General features: G+C 36.5%; 1 protein-coding gene across 3 annotated transcripts in view; it reads right to left on the minus strand.

Moving 5' to 3' along the window:
* The window catches only part of cpne5b (copine Vb), a 191653-nt gene that overhangs the window by 111580 nt on the left and 58495 nt on the right, over positions 1-21578 (minus strand). Inside the window, exons 4-7 of one of the 3 annotated variants that reach the window (XM_082156456.1) lie at positions 11768-11871; positions 8293-8332; positions 8031-8135; positions 7841-7917 (exon numbers count right to left, since the gene is read on the minus strand). In XM_082156456.1, coding sequence (XP_082012582.1) covers positions 7841-7917; positions 8031-8135; positions 8293-8332; positions 11768-11871 — 326 coding nt within the window. The remainder of the gene's footprint in view (positions 1-7840; positions 7918-8030; positions 8136-8292; positions 8333-11767; positions 11872-21578) is intronic. The other 2 variants (XM_082156457.1, XM_082156458.1) reach the window with 2 other exon arrangements.

Raw genomic sequence — 21578 nt, forward strand, 5'->3', positions numbered from 1 at the left:
TTTTGATGAAACGTGTCCTTGATGAATAGAAGTGTTAATAAAAAAAATAAAAAATCTAAACTTTTGAACGGTAGTCTACATCTCTCTCAGATTCTCCAGACTCCTGAACAATCTCTCAATCTGCTGAACAGCAAAGAAATCATTTTATTTTGATGCTCGATTCTTAAAGTCTGGGGTTTGGCTCTCAGATACGATTCTCAGAAATGATAGCACTTCATGTAAAGATGAGAGAAAGCACTTTAGTTCTTAATCTGACTGTCTACACGTCTCAATCTCTTTATCTCAAGAGGCTTTGATCTTTCTCACATTAGAAAGCATCAAGTGCATCAATACACTTTGACTTCTCTATAGTGGAGAATCTTCACTCAATACTTTGTAAGTTTCTTTCTAAGAAGGTCAGTTCACATACATTTTCCTTTTAATAAACGCAGTCAATACATTTCGATGAATCTAACTGGAATGGAAAACCAATCTCTGATTTTTGAACAGATACATAAAATAAATGAATTAATTAACTAGTCCAGTTGCTTTATATTATACAGATATTTCAAAGAATCTTGGAAATGCTCAAGTTATTTCCCACTGTATACATGTAATTACATTTTGGCTGATCAAACACAAGGGCACAAAGTTTGGCTAGTGAGCATTTGCCAGTTAACCCCTGCTGGTCGATGTCACAACTACACCATCTGGACACAAAAAGCATCCAAAAGTCACTGTTTATTCTGACAAAATAAAACTTTCCACAACAACACATAATGAGTAAAGATAAATCAGCCGCACTGAGATGAACGGGAATGCTAACAGAGAGCTCCCGTTTATTTTTATCTTCAAATATAATCTAGTCTCTTGAGGTGTCTTCCTCTTTTGTCTCTGCACTTGCTCAGAAATGGCTCGTTCTTATTGCTTGTTACCTTCTAGCCCGTTATTCATCTGCCATTCAAGCGCACACACTTGATCTATAGAGCTTTTTGCTCTGAATATGCTCAGTGTTTTCCTCGCCTTTTCTCTCTCACATCCCTCTTTCATCATCAAAACCCAACCTGCGCCTCATAATTAATGCGAGGTCCAATTTCCTGAAGATTAAAGGCAAAACAATTAAAACGCAGCAGAGAAAGGAAGTGGAAATGGAGGAAGAAATGCAGATAAGAAGCTTTTGTTTGCTTGTTTGGAGAACAGCACTGAGGTGTTTTTTGAAATGTTGCTCAAAGAGCCACTGCCCACAAGAACTTAAAACGAATCCAAGGCCAGAGGAGGGACAAGAGACCGTTTATGGTTTTCGATTGGAAAGATGTCAGTTTTTTAGGTCTAATTCTTACTTTCCAACAAAATGTGCAATTAGTTGATCTGAGGCCCTTAATACACATTTTACAAGTAAACTGCAGTCTTCACACCTCCTCTGACGATCTGCTCGGTTCGCTTTAAAGGGTCTGGGTTCATTTGAAACACTCACAAAATTCGATTGAACCTCTAAAAGCAGCCAAATGAGAAACCCCACCAAGCTTTCATCCAACCTTTTGACATCAGGAGAGGCAGCCTATTAACACGATTTTATTATTGCAGACGTATTTGATTCAGATTTAAGTATTTTCAAATTCCTTCAGTAATACAAAACAATATAATATAATGTAATACAAAATAATATAATACAAAAAAAATATATATATATAAAGATAAAGAAGATAACAAAAGATAATTATTTATTATTGAAGATAATAAATACATTTTGAATTTAACAAAATTATTAAAATTGTAAATTGTATTTTGAAGATAACAAAAATATCTTCATGTAACTTTAATCAAAATTATGACAGAACTCATATTATATCATTTTACTTATGAATACAATATTACAAGATTAATGTTTGCATTTGTTTAGATTTGGATCTATATCTATATATATCTATCTATATATATATATAAATATATATATATATATATATATATATATATATATATACTGTATATATGAAGAGTTCAGATGCAAAAGCCTCTAAATGCCATCTGAAATTTTCTTATAAATATGATTTTTATCAAGCTCGTATATTTAAGTTCAGTAATTTCACTTAAATGACAATTAATAGGTAATTTTCATTGCCATTTAAGTGAAATTATTGAATTTAAATATACGAGCTTGATAAAAATTATCATTCTATAAGAAAATTTCAGATGGCATTTAGAGGCTTTTGCATCTGAACTCTTCATACACACACACACACACACACACATATATATATATATATACAGTATATATATATATTATGTAAACAAAATTTTTTATGTTAGATGCGATTAATCGCGATTAATTGATTTGACAGCACTAAAATTTATATAAATATTTATATAAATTTTACAATACATTTACATTACATGGTTCAAGAACTGACCCACTTCTGATTTGTTTCCTCCCATGTGGCACAGATCGGATATGACCCACGAAACAGGAAAAATATTCAGATTCTTAGATCGGTTTCAGGACTCATACATGTGGAAATAATTCTGATATGAATCGGATGTGCCATGTAAGCGGACAGTTTGGATATTCCCGTCAATGTGAGTCGTAAGTCGTTAAAAAAGTGACGAATGACATCAACTCAGGTGGACACCAACCGTGATCACATGACTCTTTTCAAGGGGGAAAAGGAGATGAAGTCTCAACTCAATGTTTTGCTGATGCAGAAAGCAAAAGCTTGTATTATAATTTCGTCTGTGTCTATTGCACACGTGCCGTTTTTACGACCTTTTCAGCCTAAGCTTTTCTGCCTCGGTACATCTGCCTTGGGTTGTTTTGCCAAGTGTGTAGTGTGAAGGCAGATATCAGATATGGGTTACTTTTAAAAGAAGATCTGATATAGTCAACAAATAGGATTTGGGCATCAAGACCTGCAGTGTAAATGCAGCCTTAAAGACACTGCATGAATGTACAGTAGGAGAGCTTATTAAACCGTGGAAAACAGATTGTTGTGCGGGCTTGAGCAGTCTCCTCAGAGACTCAGACATATGTGTGCTCGGAGCGCTGGGATTGTCTGGGTCCGGGAATGGTCGGAAATGAACATGAAAACCTCACATACTCTCAATTTTTGCTATCTCTCCATTTAATTATACACTGACATTTACATCCACTTGTAATAGAGCTCATTATGGTGGGGGGTCATCCAATACTTAAAGTTAGCTCCCTGCCATCTGCAGATGGTGCTCATGCCAGGAGAGTTCAAGAACACTAATTGCAATACTTGTGGGATACACAGCCGCTCACCGCGGGACACAACTTACACACTGTAACATCTTTTAAAAGAAATATCACAGTGCATTTCAAGCAACCTGGTTGTCGTTTAACTTGAGTATCGCTCAGTGGGGTCAAACTAGTTTGGGGCCAAATGATGAGAATGTATGATTTTCACAACGGAAGTGAATCAATCAAAAAACTAACTTTAGCTGGACAATAACTTTATTCTAGAGCTGCTGTAAAACCAAAACAATCTCTGTTCCATTAATTTCCTATTATCACTGTAAAGCTGCTTTAAAACAATCTGTATTGTTAAAAGCGCTATATAAATTAAGATGACTTGACGACATAATATTCAGCAATGTCTCACATTTTGTGTTCAAGCCTGTTACTGCATGTCCTTCCCAAAAATTTTACATTTCACTCACAAAATAACATAATTTGGAGTATTTAAAAAAATGGTGGAAAGACAAGTAAATGATCTTATTCCTTTATTTAAAATATTATTACACAAATTGTATTGTAAAAAGTTATTGCAAGGGAAATAATTTATTTTCTCCAATGTACACGTTTGTCAATAACTCCAAACTAGCAACTTTTCATGCTGGGTTGATTATCTAACATATCTACAGTATATCTACTACTCCATTGAAAAAGGGACTGATGATTTAACAAAAGTAACGGGACATCGAATTATACCCTATTAATGGAAAGTGGCATATAAGATCTGTGTGTGAATGAGCATCTGCAGGGTGTTTGAACCCTTAACACATCCGGATCAGGCTTGCCAGACATTAAACTTTCAGTTTACTGAGTTTAGATCATTTTCATCCGTCTCCTGTGGTCAGCATCTCTTTGGACGCCTGCAGGCGATTCAGGCTTAGCCTAGCGTGAGCTCGACACTATAGCGGCAGAGCAAAACTCAATTCTCTTTGGCGTGATAGAAACACACATGCTGACAGTGAATATCCCTGGACTTGCTCACATAGCCTCAGAAGTGCACTGCGTTATCCCTTTCAGTTTATTAGACGGTCTACAAGCCTGAAGGAGGCAATTTAGCACATGTTTGAGTCCAGGTATTCCCAAAAGAACATGTTCATATCTCCACACACACACACACACACACACAAGCTTTGAGGAATACATGTATTGTGTGCTTCATGTATGAAGGCCTTGAATCAAGACCGGAGTAATTTTACGAACAAATATTGTCATTTGCATTAATGTAAAGCTGATGTTAATGCCTTTCCCGGCTCACAAATGATTTCGAGACTCAACAACAACAACATGGGAGTTACTGTAATACATTTTTTCCAACTAATTCCATCTCTCATTAAAAGTTGTGTCTGCCTCGGGACTTTCTGAATATGTAATTCTGCTTTTGTAAGACATAACGCAGAGCAAAAAACATTCAGAGAATAGCACAAAATGCATGTCTCAACAATTTTACATGAAGAAAAATATCCTCTGACAAGTTTACCCACAATGCACGGTTCTAGCTAATGAGGATCACTAGCTAAGCCTTGAAATCTGTTGATCTCACACATCAGGGTACCTCTCTAATTAAAGAGTTTCTCAGCCAGAAATATTGCACTCCACGATCAGACTCCATCTGGATGGACCTGCTCCACCAGGGCCAATGACGGGGAAACAAAAAGACTAACAATGCTCATCAAAAAATGGGCCACAGATGAGTGCGTTTGCTAATGTGTCCTCTGCCAACACTGAAACAGCCAACAGAAACAAGCAGGGTGCAAAATTACTCAGTTGTGTAAATAAAAAAGTTACTTGCCAGTAACCTTATTAAGAGCTGCAACATTTACATGCATGGTTTAAATCGAATTGTAAGAATTAATCAAAATAAAGTGATCTGACCTTCACTGATGTAAGTTATAATAATGACCTGTGATTGCTGGCTGGCAAAAGTTGTATATGGTCACAGTATAGATTAGGGTGCGATTCTCCATATTAATAAACTATTAACTACAACTTTTGCCATTAAATAAAATCCTATAATAGTTAGTAAGGTAGTTATAGGACCCTATCATACACCCAGTGCAATGAGGCGCCAGGAGCAACGCAAGTGTTTATTGCTAGTTTCAGTATGACACAGTTATCATTTTCACGTCCTGCACCACGTTGTTTAAATAGCAAATGCATTTGCGCCCATTTGTGCACCCATGGGCGAGCTGGGCTGAAAACGAGGTGTGTTCTGGCGCATTGTTGGCGTGTTGCTATTTTGAGACAACAGAAATAGACTGAGCCATTGACAAACTGAAACCTGGTCTAAAGTCAAGGGCGCAATATATTTTTTGTTATTTAAAGAGCACGTTAGTAATGTGCGCCTATAGGCGGGTCCACAACGCGTGTACACTCTGCTTATTAAACACACAGCAGCACACAAACATGCCAAATATTAAAAATAAAAGGATTACAGAGGTAAAAGATTATTATTGTGTACATAAAGATATGGTGGAATCCGGCTTGTCCCGTAGATGGTCTGCTTGTGCTTTAACCTCACACACACACAAACACACACACACACAGCTTTAACCTCACACACATACACACACACACAGCTTTAACCTCACGCACGAGCAGTTCTGTTTCCTCGCTAGAGAAGCATTCAGTTTTTCCGCTTGCAAATTCCGTCATGTAAATAGCGAATCCGCCATGGCACGAGCGCAACTGGCTTTTAAAGGGATAGTTCACTTTGAAATAAAATTTTGGTATGTTTTAGCTTACCTCAAGGGCATCCAAGATGTAGGTGTCTTTTTTTCCGCAGTAGTTTCAATTTTGATATTTTTAGGTCAAACCGTTCTTGTCTGTCAGTCATATAATGCAGGTCTATGGTCACTGTCTCAAAGAGCATGCACAGAGAAGATCAAATTAAAACAATTCCCCGTCGTCCAAATTAAACAATTCCCCATCGTAAGTACACATTGATGGCCTAAGACACGAAACGAGCGGTTTGTGTGAGAAAACGAACAGTATTTATATCGTTTTTACCACTTATACACAGCCATGTCCAAGTGATCTGATCTGACGTGTGCGCAGACTGGTGCATAGATATATACACTAGATGTCGCCTTGTCTACGGCAGTTCATTGGAACGAATGTCTTTAAGGCGACATCTAGTGTATATATCTATGCACCAGTCTGCGCACACGTCAGATCAGATCACTTGGACATGGCTGTGTATAAGCGGTAAAAACGATATAAATACTGTTCGTTTTCTCACACAAACCGCTCGTTTCGTGTCTTAGGCCATCAATGTGTACTTACGATGGGGAATTGTTTAATTTGGACGACGGGGAATTGTTTTAATTTGGACTCTGTGCTTGTGTTTTGAGACAGTGACCATAGACCTGCATTATATGACTGACAGACAAGAACGGTTTGACCTAAAAATATCAAAATTGAAACTACTGCGGAAAAAAAGACACCTACATCTTGGATGCCCTTGAGGTAAGCTAAAACATACCAAAAATGTATTTCAAAGTGAACTATCCCTTTAAAGGGAATGGGAGATTGCATGTTATTGCATGTTACACCCAAAACACACCTATTACTCATTAAGAGAATATGGAAAACCCTTTTAAACCATGCGCTGGACGCACCGACCATTCTTCAAGTCGTTAAACTAGCAAAAGTGAGAATTTAATAGTGAGAATTTGTCCCTAAACTAAAGTGTAACCATATATACAGTAAATACAATGTTGTATACATTTTCAAAGACACTAAAAAAATCAAGGCCGCTAAATGCACCCGCCACTGGCAGGTGTGGCCTAAATTTGGACCCTGGAAACAAGCCAGCACAGATGTAGGAAACACCTGCGACGAATTCTACCGTGAAAAAACAATAAGAAAAGTTTACTTCATTTTTCTTTGGCAAGTTTTTGCACGAATATTTTTTAAGTAAATTTCACATATGCAATTAAGTAAACTCTACTTAACTAAGTTAAGTGAAAGTAACAAAGAAAATAAGTAATTTTAACTTGGCTAGTAAAAGGTAGAGTAATATCTATTTAGTTGAAGTTTCCTTTGCAATACATTTGACTCAAACAATATAACATTGAATTAAACCACACTTTTAAAGTATATGCTTTCCTTAGAAATATCTAACTAATTAATACAATAGATATTGTATGAGACACCATATCTACATTTCAGAAATTACCTGTTATGTGAACGCAGAGACCTCAATACTTGGTAGACAATACACAATGACGGTACATTTGTTGGATCGTTTTTGTGTTTGAATGTGTCATTTTGAGTAGAAAATGAACTCCAAATGTCACAAAATGGCAAGTTACTAATCCTAACATCAAAAGCAATGATGAAACAGTGTAAATACAGCTGGAAAACAGTGGAAAATCAACCTCATTAATTATTCAAGGCCCAGTGCATGATGGGAACACCAGTATTAGAAAAGTTGAGTAATTTTACAACGTTGATATTTACGCTTTCATTTCTACACGCTTGAATTGAGTACTAATATAGAATTTACTTCGTTTTTTAATTATTGCCTGAACTACATTTTTCATGTAAATTACATTGTTTTATTCTGTAGTATTTACTTCACCACAAAATAATTTTGATCAGCGTACTCACCCAAGAGGTTTCTCGAGTCGGCTGGCCGGTGACCCCACAATTTCCCCCAGTGTGCAGAACATCTGTCCAAGAAAGTCCTAGATGGAGTGGGCAGGATCAAGCAGAAGAGGAGGTAAGAGTTTATCAAATTCAACAAATTCCAACGCTCTGCCCTCTTGTTATAGTAGTGAATTGAAAGGCAAAGACGTACGTATAGTTCAAGGGGCTTCTGGGAAGGAGCACGGCCATGTTTACAACAGAGCACAGCATGTAACAGAAAGCACAAGACACAAATACAATACCAGCCACACACACACTTTCAGGGGTGATCAAACCAGGGAAGAGAGAGAGATAGTGATGATTAGTGGCGTCACATGATCAGTCTGCATGCATTAATGAGGGGGGATGGAAATACCAGGAATGGGGACAAGGTAAATAAAAAATATCCAAATATATTGTGTCTGTCTACTTACGTGTTTGGAAAGATCAGGACTTTTAGAGTCGACATCATATCTGAATTAAGTAGGAAATAACACACACACAAAAAGAAAAACCAATGTTAGCCAAAGTCTTCATACACATTGAGTAGCTAATTAAAAGATATGCCGTAAAAGACTGACTTTAAAAGGAAACAACTACTTTAATGCTTAGAGAAAATACACAAAAAAAAAGTCTTTCAAGTACTGTAAGCATTTCAAAACTACATAATGATCAAACATGCTTGCCGTTGACAGACACGTATCATAAACGGCATAAAGTAAAAACTACTGCACTTTAATATTTTAGTATTAAAGCAATGCATCTGTGACTGAATGCACTAAACAGTCTGTACATTATTTTTCTTATTTTCTACCCTAAGAATGAAGTTACGCATATTTTTGTGTTCCCAAAAACATTGGAATACTTCTTAAGAATGTCTTTTTCCCTTTTTTCCCTTGGTTGAACATTATTAAAGTTAGAGCTTATTTAGAGATATCAGCCGGATGGTTTAGTGCAGGCGCTAATGGATCCGAGGATGTATCTCGTAAATTACCCCACTAATAATGCCCAGAATGGTACCAAACTTCTACAGTAGTACAAATAGGTTCTGTACTCATAAAACGAGGCATTGGAAAGTTTGTAAGTACATCAGGAGTTTATTTAAAGAACATTTGCATGACGGCTCATGCTACAACTAACCCAGACATCGAGGTCACTTCAGTGATTTGGGAAAAGCACGTAAAAGTCCTGTCAGAAAGCGATGCATAAGGATGTAGTGTAACGACGCCCAGTTCCAGGAATGCACTAATATTTTGTTGGTAGTACCAGTTTATAACAATTATTATATATAATTCGTCGTTACACTTCATCCTTATGCATCGCTTTCTGCCAGGACTTTTACGTGCTTTTCCCAAATCACTAAAGTGACGTCGACGTCCGGGTTAGCAGGCAAGTGTTATTTAAATAAACTCCTGGGCCCGTATTCATAAAGATTCTAAGAATCCTCTAAGAAAACTCTTAATTTAGCTTAAAAACTTTTATGTAGGAGTCTTAGCTTAAAAGCGATTCGGGACCGATCTGAGAGCAACTCTGAGTAAGGAAAAGCCAAAAACTTTCATCTTAGTAAGGAGGCGGGGTTGACCCCGTTGCTATGTATGACACAATCTTTTGAAGACTGTGATTGGTTGGTTGTCCAAGAAGAAAAAAAAAAAAGTGATTTTAAGTATAGGGTCTATTCTAAGCCTTCACTTTGAAATTACATGCATCATTTTTCCTATTTGACCGTTCTCTCACACACACACACACATTATATATGTGTATATAAATCCTTTTTTTTATTATTTACCATGCTGTTAATTTCCTATAAGGTATTGGATTGGCTTAGAATGATAAAAATTGTTCCACTCTTTCCAATTACACTGATTGCTGGCATGTCTATTTAAGTGGTGGTTTGAATGTTGGTTTTAATGTATCAAACATGGAATTTTCCCAGTTGCCAAATATCGTAATGTAGTGATTACTTTAATTTCTGGTGCTATGGCATATGCGCTGTATCGGAGATGTTAGCGTGTCTCTAATAAGATCAGTCACAAACATGATCCCTGCACGATCTAATCTATAGCGTCTTATTGACTCACTATTATTCATTGTCTGCAACACATTTCTTCTCCCTCTTCGTCTTTCTGCCATTTTCTCCTCTGCTAAAGAAACTCTTAAGCCTCTTAAAAGTCCTCGTCCGTGCTCCTAACAATTTTGACCTTAAGACCTCTTTTAAGGGTTAAGATGCTTTCTGAATTCCTTTTTTCTTTACTAGGATTTTTTCTTTAATTTTAAGAGTAAACGGCCACATTTCTAAGAATTGTCTTAGAATTTTGTCACTAGGAGCTACTCTTTGCATTAAGATTCTTTATGAATACGGGCCCTGATGTACTTCCAAAACTTCCAATGCCTCGTTTTATGAGTACAGAACCTATTTGTACTACTGTAGAAGTTTGGTACCATTATGGCCATTATTAGTGGGGTAATTTACAAGATACATCATAGGATCCATTAGCGCCTGCACTAAGCCATCCGGCTGATATTTCTAAATAAGCTCTAACTTTAATAATGTTCAACCAAGGGGAATAAGGCTTCTGGGGGGGTGTTTGGCTCGAGGTCATGGTGCAAAGGACCCTAGGTTGATTTTACTCCGAACCATCCCTTTAGCTCTAACTTAAGAATTTAAAATCCTTAAAATCCAAAAGAATGTTCTTAAAAATCATTGTTTTAAAGTTAGCATAACCTCCAACTTGCACAGTGCATTAAAAAAACCGAGCGCTGAACTCCCGCCAAGCCCTCATTATGATTATGATGGTAATCTGCAGACAGTGCAAAAAAACTAAAGTGCTGATAGTCTTTGGCAAGATCAGCCATTCAGTCAGATACTGTAACTCCAATGTTATTCTTAAGGGGAATTTTTTTTTTTGGAGAACTTTGTCAATAATTGTATATTACATTATTATGAACATTCTTGCAAACTTCTTTGAATTTATGTTAACACATTTACATAATTAAATGATTAATAAGAAATATCATGATTATTTCATGAATCACAGAAACAAGTCTTTAGAGGAATTTATTTCAAAGGATATTCTTTTGAATGCACTCCAAATACATAAAGCTTGTTTTTCTACACTGTAAAAAATGATTTTTCAAAGTTGAAAAAGGATTATTGGAGTATGTTTTACAAGAAAATACTATTCCAATCTTTCTACTAAAAACTGAACGTTTAATTCAATGTTTCTTGCCTTTTCTTGTACTTAGTACTATTTTACTAACAGTTTCTGAGTACATATCAAACACCTTTCTTTTAGCGTATGGAAAATAATTGAATTTTGAAACCATTATTCTAGATTTGTGCACATCAAGGATGATAACTATAACGATAATGACACAGAACAACGATATCATTGCAATCGCTTTCAGGTTACAGTACATTACACGACAACCATGTACTAAAAGCGGAAAAGTATAGTTATCAAAAGTCACCTGACTTTAAAGAGCTCGAGCATTTAAAGTGGAAGACGACAAAACTGAAGCTTTTTGGTGCCATTTGACGCAATGTAGTTATTATTTTAATTATTGGTGTAAATGGGCTTTAAATGCAAGACCATAAAATGCAAGTAAGCAACAAATGACAAGAAACCACTACCAAAACATTTGCTAATTAAACAGACCATTAAAACAATCATGCATGCATGCTTACTTAATAACTCGCTTAAGATTATGTTAGTAAGAAGGCCAAAAACAAATAGTAAATCAGATGGTTAGATTCATTTTGGGATCTGACACACTGCATTGGAAAATTCCTGATTCCTGAAGATCAGTGACAGAAGAAAGAGGAAGAGGGAGGAGGTGAGAGGCTTTTCTGAAGGAACATTGGTGTGGATGCGCGATTCCTCAGGACAGGGATCTAAAGCAATAACTCACAAATCAAAGCGCAGGCTCTGCTTCTCCTCAAAGAAGTAGTCCAGGATGTACTTCCTGACAAAGTCCGGATTTAGCGTGTTGTCAATCACCTCCGTTCTTCCAAACTAGAAAGTGAATTAGGGACAGCAGAGGAAGAGATAGGGTCAGAGAGAGAGAGGAAAGAAAGAGGGTGAGAAAATGAAATTGGATGATATAAGGTACCGAATGAGAATTGGAGGACCGGAACAATTGAGAATTGGAAAAGTTTGGTACAAAACACTACAGATATGAGAATTAAGCTGAAATGGCAACTCCTCTCTAATAACATTGGTGAAATCCCCCTGATCTCGCTCTCTTTCTCCCTTGTTACAGTCTTTTTCCTTTACTCTCTATATCCTCCAGAGACTCGTCTAACGCCGGAGGGTTGGTTTGCTGAGGTGTGTGAGAACTGGGAAGGTTTAGTGAAACTTTAAGTCTTCAGTGGCAGCACTAATTACAGCGCTGTGGCTCCTCGACAATTATGTGTGCATAATTCAGGCAAACAGCGAGCTATATCCCTCTGAAACACAGCTGATAGGGCACCACACTCCGTCATTAACCCCTTTCCCCTTTAAAAACACAGACTCAATAATTGGACAGGTCTTCTCCCCTCTTTCAAAGTCTAAATGCTCTACATGGAATCAGGCCACCTTTTCACACTGAACTGATCCAAGCCAATGTTTGTTTAGTTTTGCCTGCATTTCACCTGGAGGCTTAGTGACATTTCATGCAATATATGTCGACCATAAATTATTCAGTGTCTGGAAAACTTTACATAAATGAATGAAATGTTTCCATAAGCTGGTAAAAACAGTTGTGTTGTGTTGTGTTTGCATTACTCTGCGGACCATGAAGTGTTTTTCACAGTTTACTCAGATGGGACTTAAAGCAGTGGTATTGAAAAACGTATAGAATCACAGAATATTGAATCATAGAATTACAAAATGAAGCGTCTCTGTTAAAGCTGAAGTCGGCAAGATTTTTTTGATCATATTCACTGAAACCGACACTATGCTCTGACAGAACAACATAAATCAGACGGTTTTAGAAAAAAACCCGCGCTTCTACCTCCACCTGAAGCCTGTTATTTGTTTTGCAAAACTCCACCACTCCCGGTTCTTCTGGTCCAATCAGGGCAGGGCTGTGTGAGATCTGACTGTCAATCACAGTTCGTGCACACGCCACAGATCCCCCCTCCCCCCTCGCGCATGTTACAACATCACATGCACACGCCTGAAGTTCACAGGTGTGTTGGATTGTATGAGGCGTGATGGCGGAGAGAAGCTTCAAATTCCTCGGTTAACAGCCAGAGCTAGGAGGTCCAAAACAACCAAGGAAAAGAAAAAGATGCTTCGATACTGAAGAGACGAGCGCGTTCACAGAAAATCTGACGAGAACGAACTCGATGTGAGGGTGCTCTGTGGAAGTGGGGGAGGGGCATGAGAGTTGTAAACATTCGACATTTTGTCCCCATTAATCTGCCAGACTTGTGGACTGCAGCTTTATATAGTCAATATAGCAGCATTCAGTCTGTTAAAGGGTCAATGACAAAAAGAATATCTGAGTTAATGGGAATCTTAAAATGATCTAGTTATAAATGCATTCATAGTAATTTCATACATTTTTGGGTGGAAAATTGCTCCTTGAAAATAAAAACTTGTTTAATAACCTTAAGAATGTCACGTTTAATCATTAAGTTAATAAAACATGCAATAGGCTTAATCACTAATCATGTTCCTCCGTAGGATATTCAAAGAAGGATACAAATAAATAAATACAAATATTTTCAAACTAACTTTGCTACTCAAAAAAGCACTTTTTTTTTTTTAAACAAAACAGCCTCTCTGCTTATTTTAAGTAATAATAAACGATTATGCCAAAATAGGTACATCAATTGTTTTTTAAAGACACTTTTTTAGCAATTCAAGGACAATTACACTGGCTGGATAGGCTATTTATTAATTTAATTTCAGAAACGTATTTATTTTGCAGACATTGATAGCATGATCCATATATAAGAGGTTTAGTCAAATAATTGTCTGTATGAATCACATTTATGTATTTTTAAATAATATCTGAACATACAGTACAATGCCATCATTTTTTTTTTTTTTTTTTTTTACATAAATAATCGTAAAAATGTTAGAGTTCAATCCAATTGCAAAACCTTGTAAAAGTCAGGAGTTCAAATTACTTATGCAAAAAATTAGGTAACAACTTTAATTGCAACGTCCAACAAGGGCTTTCAACCATCTAATGAATAAAATCTAATTAGAAAACAAGTAGTGCGCTGCTGTGAACCCTTCAGACTGCTGTTCATTTCAAATCAGAAAGCTAAAAGTTATATAAAGAGAGCCTTAATTATCAGTAATTATTGACAAATGTGTGCAATTGGTATAATCACTGCTCGTCTAAAACAGATAGTGTTCTCTCTAGACTGCATACTAATGTTCTACTGTACGTTTCATTTTACATTCATTATGCAAAGAAATATCTAAAAGGTCTATGTAGCTTTGCAATTACTTTGTCAGGAATGACAGCCTTTTAATTAAAATATTTGTTGATAGAATATACTAAGCGGTGTCTTCCTTCACTGTACTCATGATTTTCAAACATTGTGAACTGTATTTCGGCTCGTTAAAACCGAAACGAAGTAATTAAAAACTTGATGAAAGCTCTACATTAAGTTCTGCCCCTTTGATTAATATAAGCTTTACAGAACGTTTAGTTATTATCGCTTCTAATGTGAGCCGAATTACGTTAGTTGCATTCATTTAACTGAGAGTGAACACTGATATATACTTAAAATCTCCCTGTAGTCAATAATTTATCCCTTTAAACTCATCTTTGATCACCAAAATTACATATTTAAGTGTTTTTTCTTTAAACTTCTTTTAAAAAAAACATTTATTCATACCTTAAAATAGCTTGAATGTAACTCTACACCCTTGCCTGATTTAGTATACGCAGTTCTATGAATATGTAAATGAGCCCCGCCTCCACTCACTCGCACCAGCTCAGTGTCTTAAAGCATATTAAAAACACTACATAGACATATAAACAATATTAAAACCTTGATTTTCAATTTTCTATAAGGATGTTCTATAACAAAGTACTGGAGGAAATGGGATTGTTATATATATATAAAAAAAACAATAATTAGCAGACTTTTAGAACTGTACCACAATTTCTACTTGTATCACACAGTTGCTGACTCCTTGTAAGACCTCATGTATCGTTAATGGTTGTGTCCTTGTTGTTGTTGTTTTTTATGTCTTTTTTTCAATTCTTTTATTGTTTTCTTTACTTTTTTCCCTCCTTGATGTGTACAAAAAAGCAAAAACTGTTGAAAAAAAAAAAGTAAAAACAAAAAAAATCTGATATGTGTCTGATAAAATTGGAACTTCAACAGTTGTAAATGCAGGACTGGTCAGACTGGTCAATATTTAAAAAATAGTAAATTGAAGTTAAAAATTAAACATTTAGTATAAACACAGCCTCAACTAGCCTCAAAATCTAAGAAATTGTTTGGTTCATACTTCCTTCACTACATAAAGGTGAGCTTAAGACCGTATGTCAGCACCAAAGGGTCTTTTGGTGGTCACAGTGATCATATTTAGAACAATGTAAGTTATTTTACATGGTAATAATGTGAAAATTATAGTAGGCTGGTGAATTACACTTGTGCTGCGGAAATAAATGGCCAGTTTTCACATTTGATGTACACTATAGGGGCATTCGCACCAGAGGAACGTTTTCATACTGGCGGAAGTAGTGTTCTCACTGCAGGAACTGGGAATGATTTTAGCGCTAGCAACCCCTTTTGGGAGGACTAAATTAGCTCCTACTTTAGAGGAGGGTCAGTGATGTAAGTGTACGTTGATTGGCTGAACACAAGCCATACGAAACTCGGGTATTTTTTAAAAAGCCGTGAACACACAGTTTACATATACTTACTCCACAAACTACCTCCTCCACTGGTGGCTAGTTCCTATAAGGGATCTGGTGATCCAGTACTCATTATCGGTATCGGTTCGATAAGGACCATCCGTACAGGACTGATCCAAATTCGATACTGTGCTTTACCCATGGTTGTTACTGTTAAGCTCAAAAAAGATTTTAAAAAATCAGCACAGAAGGTTTAGTGCATTATATTCCAAGTCTTCGGAAACCATTAAATTGCTAATACCGGTATGTAGTTAATGATGTATAGCTAGATATTAGTACAGTACTGAAAAAAACAGTACTGGTATCGGTTTGGCAACGTATCGGCAGATACCAAAGGCTGCAGTATCGATATTGGTATCAGACATGAAGAAGTCTAGCCATCCCTTGTACCGATAACTGAGTCCCTATCACTACCCGGTGCGAAAGCCCCTTATATCATGTTAATCATTGGGCATTTTGTTGGCCTGTGTAGTTCTTGCTAATATTAATACAATTACATGTTTGAGTTTAAGGATGATTTTTTTTGATAATTTTTTTTTTTTTTATGATGTTAAAATGCCAACATATAAGGAACATAAATCAAAAATCAGATGAAGACTTTTTAAGGATATTTTGTTACTTTTGTACAATACACTTGATGCCCAATGTAAATCTGTCACATCTGGGTCTTCATCTGTATACATTAAAAAAAAAGAAAAAAAAACTTTAAATAAAGGTTTAGTGTTTATATCAAATGATGGATTTTTGTTTGGTTTCTTTTTTTTTTAAGAAAAACTCGCCAATAGCTACCTTAGCTTTCTTTAACGCTCACACTTCTGTACTCTTCCAGGACTTGACATCCCGAGGTGACGGTTCTGTCAGAAGGCGAGCTCTTGCGCAGGGATTGCATGGACACTGGGCAGGATGTCATGAAAGCACTGAAGCCTATATAATAAAAAGGCCCAAAACCCCTTCTCAGTACAGAAAGCCAGTCAAGATCCTCACAGAAATGAGTTGAGGAGGCCATGCCTGTCAGTTCTGCAAAGTGTATCTGTGTTATATAGTGTGAGATAGAGTAACCGTGAACAGAACCAGCACTTATCATCTCCTGTTGTTCAAATGCGTGTATTATTGAGGGTTAAAAGGCAGAAGTACCTCTTTATCACACCTGAAGACTGAAATTTAACTCAACAACATGGCCAGACTGATATAAGTTTATGTCCCTGCATGTTTTATCCAATTATAACGTGATCTGTGATTCCCATAACATTCCATAAGCAAGAAATGAAGGCTTCTAAACAAAATCCAAAAATCACAAATAATAACCTTTCATTCAGATCACCTGAACTCTTTAATGACAGTCTCTCCTGTTCTCCAGAATATGAGCAGACTGATTATAAAAATAGACAGCTGAGAAGCGAAGTGTGCCAGGATTTATTGCTGTGGTGAGCTGTCATCGCCTACACGAAACTGCAAATATTCAGCCGGTGTACGAGGCCTGCTCCAGCTCTCAGCTTTATATGTTACAGTCAGGGGACAAGGCAGTGGAGGAGAAATTTCATTTTTTTTAATACAAGGACCTCTGTGTTGTATTTAACATTTTGAGAAGTGTGAGTTTGTTTTTCATATCAGAAATGAAATTCAGACGGAAAAACAGTGATTTCTTTATCAGTTGCGGTTATATTGAGGTTTATACTAGTTCTGATAATTACTACAATATATATATATACACACCCACCCACACACACACACACACACACACACACACACACACACACACTCATGTGGTTCAAGACCTTACATTTCAGTCAGAAGATTTAAAATGGAAGTAATTCACTGAAAATCTTTCACTCCCACTACAGCTCTACAAATCATTCACACATCCACACAGAGGCACATTTGGCACTTTAAAAGACATGTGAGAACTAATGAAATTTGTCACATATTTTAGGGATTACCGTCCTGAATTTTTCAAAAAACAATTTTATCGCATGACTTCAGAAGACTTGGAATATAGCGTATGAATCATATAGACCACATTTCAGCTGCTCTTTTGATGATTTTTCATCACTATGAACTTTATGAAAAGTTTGTAGCGTCTGTTTTAGGGCTGGGACGATTACCGGTTTCACAATAAACCACGATAAAATGTACTGACGGTTAGTATTATCGTTTAAAATTGAATTATCATTAAAAACGTGTTTGATTATCGCGATTTTAATAACTCACTGTAAATCCTGTCCAGCCAGCAACAGGCTGAGGCTGTTCCAGTTGTGTTACACAAAAGAAAGTTATATGGATATTAGGGCTGTCTGCGTTAAAGCGTTAACACATGCGATAAATGCGTTAAAATAATTGGGTGTAGAGCCCGACCGATATATCGGCGGGCCGATATTATCGGCCGATATTAGGCATTTTCCAAACTATCGGTATCGGCATTTATAACGGCCGATAAATGAATATTTAAAAAATAAAATAAAAGCGGACGAAACACCCTGCAACCATGTTATGAGTGTTGGCGCTGCATAGTTTGTCCACCAGATGGCACTATACAAGGAAGATCGCTAACATCAATGAGCTTGGAAATCACAACAAACTTATTCTGCCTAAATAAAGTAATGATTACTGTATTTATAACTAGCATATCTGTAGTTCCAGTCTCTGCATTGTAAATTGTAAGTTAGGCACGCGAGGAGTGAACATTTAGACATAGAGAAAAAGTATCAAACATATCCTGTGTATAAAAGTTAGCTTTTCTTTTACACGTGTGTGAAATCCAAGTGTGCGTTGCTGACTTCGTTTAGCCGCAGCATTAACGAGTCACATAATGTATTTAGTGCATCACTAAGTAGTAGATTTTAGAAGGCAGGCAGCAAATGATGATTGAAAATGGTTTGTTGTAGCTTGATGGAATAGATGGATAGAATTAAAAGAGTGCAGGTAAAGGGATAAGCAAGTTGACATTGTAATTATAAGGTAGCTTATAACATTGACATTTGGCAGACGCTTTTATCAAAAGCGACTTACATTGCATTTCAAGGTACACGTTTACAATCTTATCAGTTCTTCACACACACACACACACACACACACACACACACACACACACACACACACACACACACACACACACACACACATTATTACATAATTGAATTATTACTGTCAATATTAATAATAATAGTTGACTTTTTTTTGTTCAAAGAACTTTAAGTTTCATATCTTAAGTTTGTATTTTTATACATTATATTTATCAGAACTTTAATATATTCTGTTCTGTTGTGACAATAAAACAAATCATTATCATATTATTTTAGTAAGGCTGAGGACTCTTAAATAACGACAAATAACTAATGTTAGGGAAATCTGTTCTTGTTTTGTTACGCGTTTCTGGATAACAATTTTTTTTTAAATCCTTAAAAAACCTTTATCGGTCGGGCTCTAATTGGGAGCACTTTATTTTACAGTCCTGTAAATACTATGTACTTATAATAGCAATTACAATAACTGGGTTATAACTATGTACCTACCCTAAACCCACCCCTACCTTACTTAAACCCATGTAGTTCCCTTATATTACCAGTACTTTCTTGGGTAAGTACTCTGCAAGTACACTGTAAGTACACGTACAGTAAAATAAAGTGTAACCAAATAATTGAACGCAAATGAATTACAGAAGCACGTGAAATTGCGTTATTAATGTAATGTCACCGCTGTAAGGCCAGATGATACGCAAACCAGTGTCTCGCTAGTGAAGTTTTGATGGATGTAGATTGTAATCAAGGTAAAGACGATTGCGGTGATGTACAGGAGTCATAACACACTTACTGCACATGTGAGTCTGTTATATTGATGCACAAAAGAAAATGTGTGTGCGCTCTCGATGCACTGATCGCACATTGTATTTATCCACAGACGCATATCAGTCCATTGACATTGTTTCCACACACATTCAGGATTATGTTTTGATATGTCATGTGTATGTTGCTGTGTTTAATAACTCTGAATGTATGCGTGTACTGTAGTTGGCACATACAGTCAGGTCAAGGTGTTTGGTTTAGGGTTTTTATGGCATCTCCATGTGGTCCTGTTCAGTGTGACTTGTCTAAAAGCTCTTTGCTGTTGCACTGTACACATACTATACATACACATAATATATTTTAGTAAAACCCCGAATATTTTGTTACCTTGTCTTTCTCATAGAGCAAAACAATTAATCAGAAAAACAAATGTGAATAAGATTACAGCTGCCACAATTACTTAATCATGAAAAGTGCATATTACAGTTTTTATTTTATTTTTCCCTTTGAATTAAAAGGTACTTACGACGTGCTTTTGCAGCGTCAATCAGAGTGTAAAGCCATATGCTGCGTCCCAATTCGCCTAAGTTACACTACGCCATAAAAGTATGTACTCTTTTTGTGAAGAAAAGGTATTTACTTTTGAATGTGTAGCAAAAAAGTAGGCAAGCTTTGGGACACACTACTTCGTCATCTTTATCGGACGGATCTGTCACGTGCGTCCTGTCACGTAAACTGCCCTGTCAATCATCTTGTCACAGTTAAAATCCTCTATTAAATCTAATTTAATTTCCTACCGTTTCGGAGAGAAATGTAGCAGCACGTTCATCTGCCAGTGGGTCTTTCATGGAGACTGTCCTCATGTGTTTGCAATTTTAATATAATAATGCATTTAAAAGTTGAGTGCGCTTCACCAACGGATGTCGCTCAAATGCCTCTGGGCGCAATTGGATAGACCTAAACCAATCAGAGCGATCGTCATCGTGTAAAGCCCGCCTCAACGTTTCTGATTGGTGCCGCGATTTGGACGGATTATAATTGGGCTTGAATGAGCTCTTTGCCAGACTACTTGCAGAGCAAATCTAAATTTGCCAGAAGTTTGTCTGGGTTTTCCCAGGCTACTTTGCACCATGACCTCGAGCCAAATTTCTTGATTAAAATTTTTGGGTGAACTATTCCTTTATTATAACTCCCTGTCTACCACTCCAGCAGATGAGAACCACTTGATGCCATTATGAGGTTCATGTTTCATTCAGGATAATCAGATACACGCAGAGCTTTGCAGATGAGAAGAACTCATCAGAATCACGCTGGTGTTTGACGAGAAGCGAAAGACAGGAGATCAAGGAGATGGGGGGGGGGGGGGGGGGGGGAGGGAGGGGTGTTTGGCTCGAGGTCATGGTGCAAAGGTACTAGGTTGATTTTACTCCGAACCATCCCTTTAAGATGCAAATAAGCGATTCACTGCAATGTATTTGATATTCTTGATGCAGCTCTGATGCACTCCATTACGCACCGCTCTGTTCTAGCTCATAAGTGTCAAAATTATTAAAGAAGGCGGGGCTTACCGTTCACAGAAGGGTGTTATCAGTGAACGAATGCATGGTAAAATGTAAGTAGATAAACATTTAATATTTGTAAATACAATAGAAATGTCCAACTAAATTAAATTTTGCCTTTTTGAATTGAAAATATGCTAACTTCCTTGATTCATGTAGAGAGAATGTTTGCATACTTAAAAATGAAATATTATTTGCAAAAAGTTAAAATTATTTCACTAATTAATACAATAAGCCTTTCTTTTTCTTTATTCCCTTAAATCGCTTTTATGATTAATTAATTCCTTTAAATAAGAATAACCAATTTTAGTTTGGGCTAAAGTCCCGAATATCCACTGACCTTAGATCCGCCCCTGCTATACACTATGAATTCTGAGAAGAATTTTTCTGTAATGTTTTTTTAATGGGTGCTTTGGTGTGCATACATTTATGAATTATGGACACCTTATATAATTTGGTCATTGGTGACCTTTTGGAGTCTCCAAGTATTAACCCTAAAAAAAGCTT

This window comes from Leuciscus leuciscus, assembly GCF_965113295.1.
Source record: "Leuciscus leuciscus genome assembly, chromosome: 23".
In the NCBI taxonomy this organism is placed as follows: Eukaryota; Metazoa; Chordata; class Actinopteri; order Cypriniformes; family Leuciscidae; genus Leuciscus; species Leuciscus leuciscus.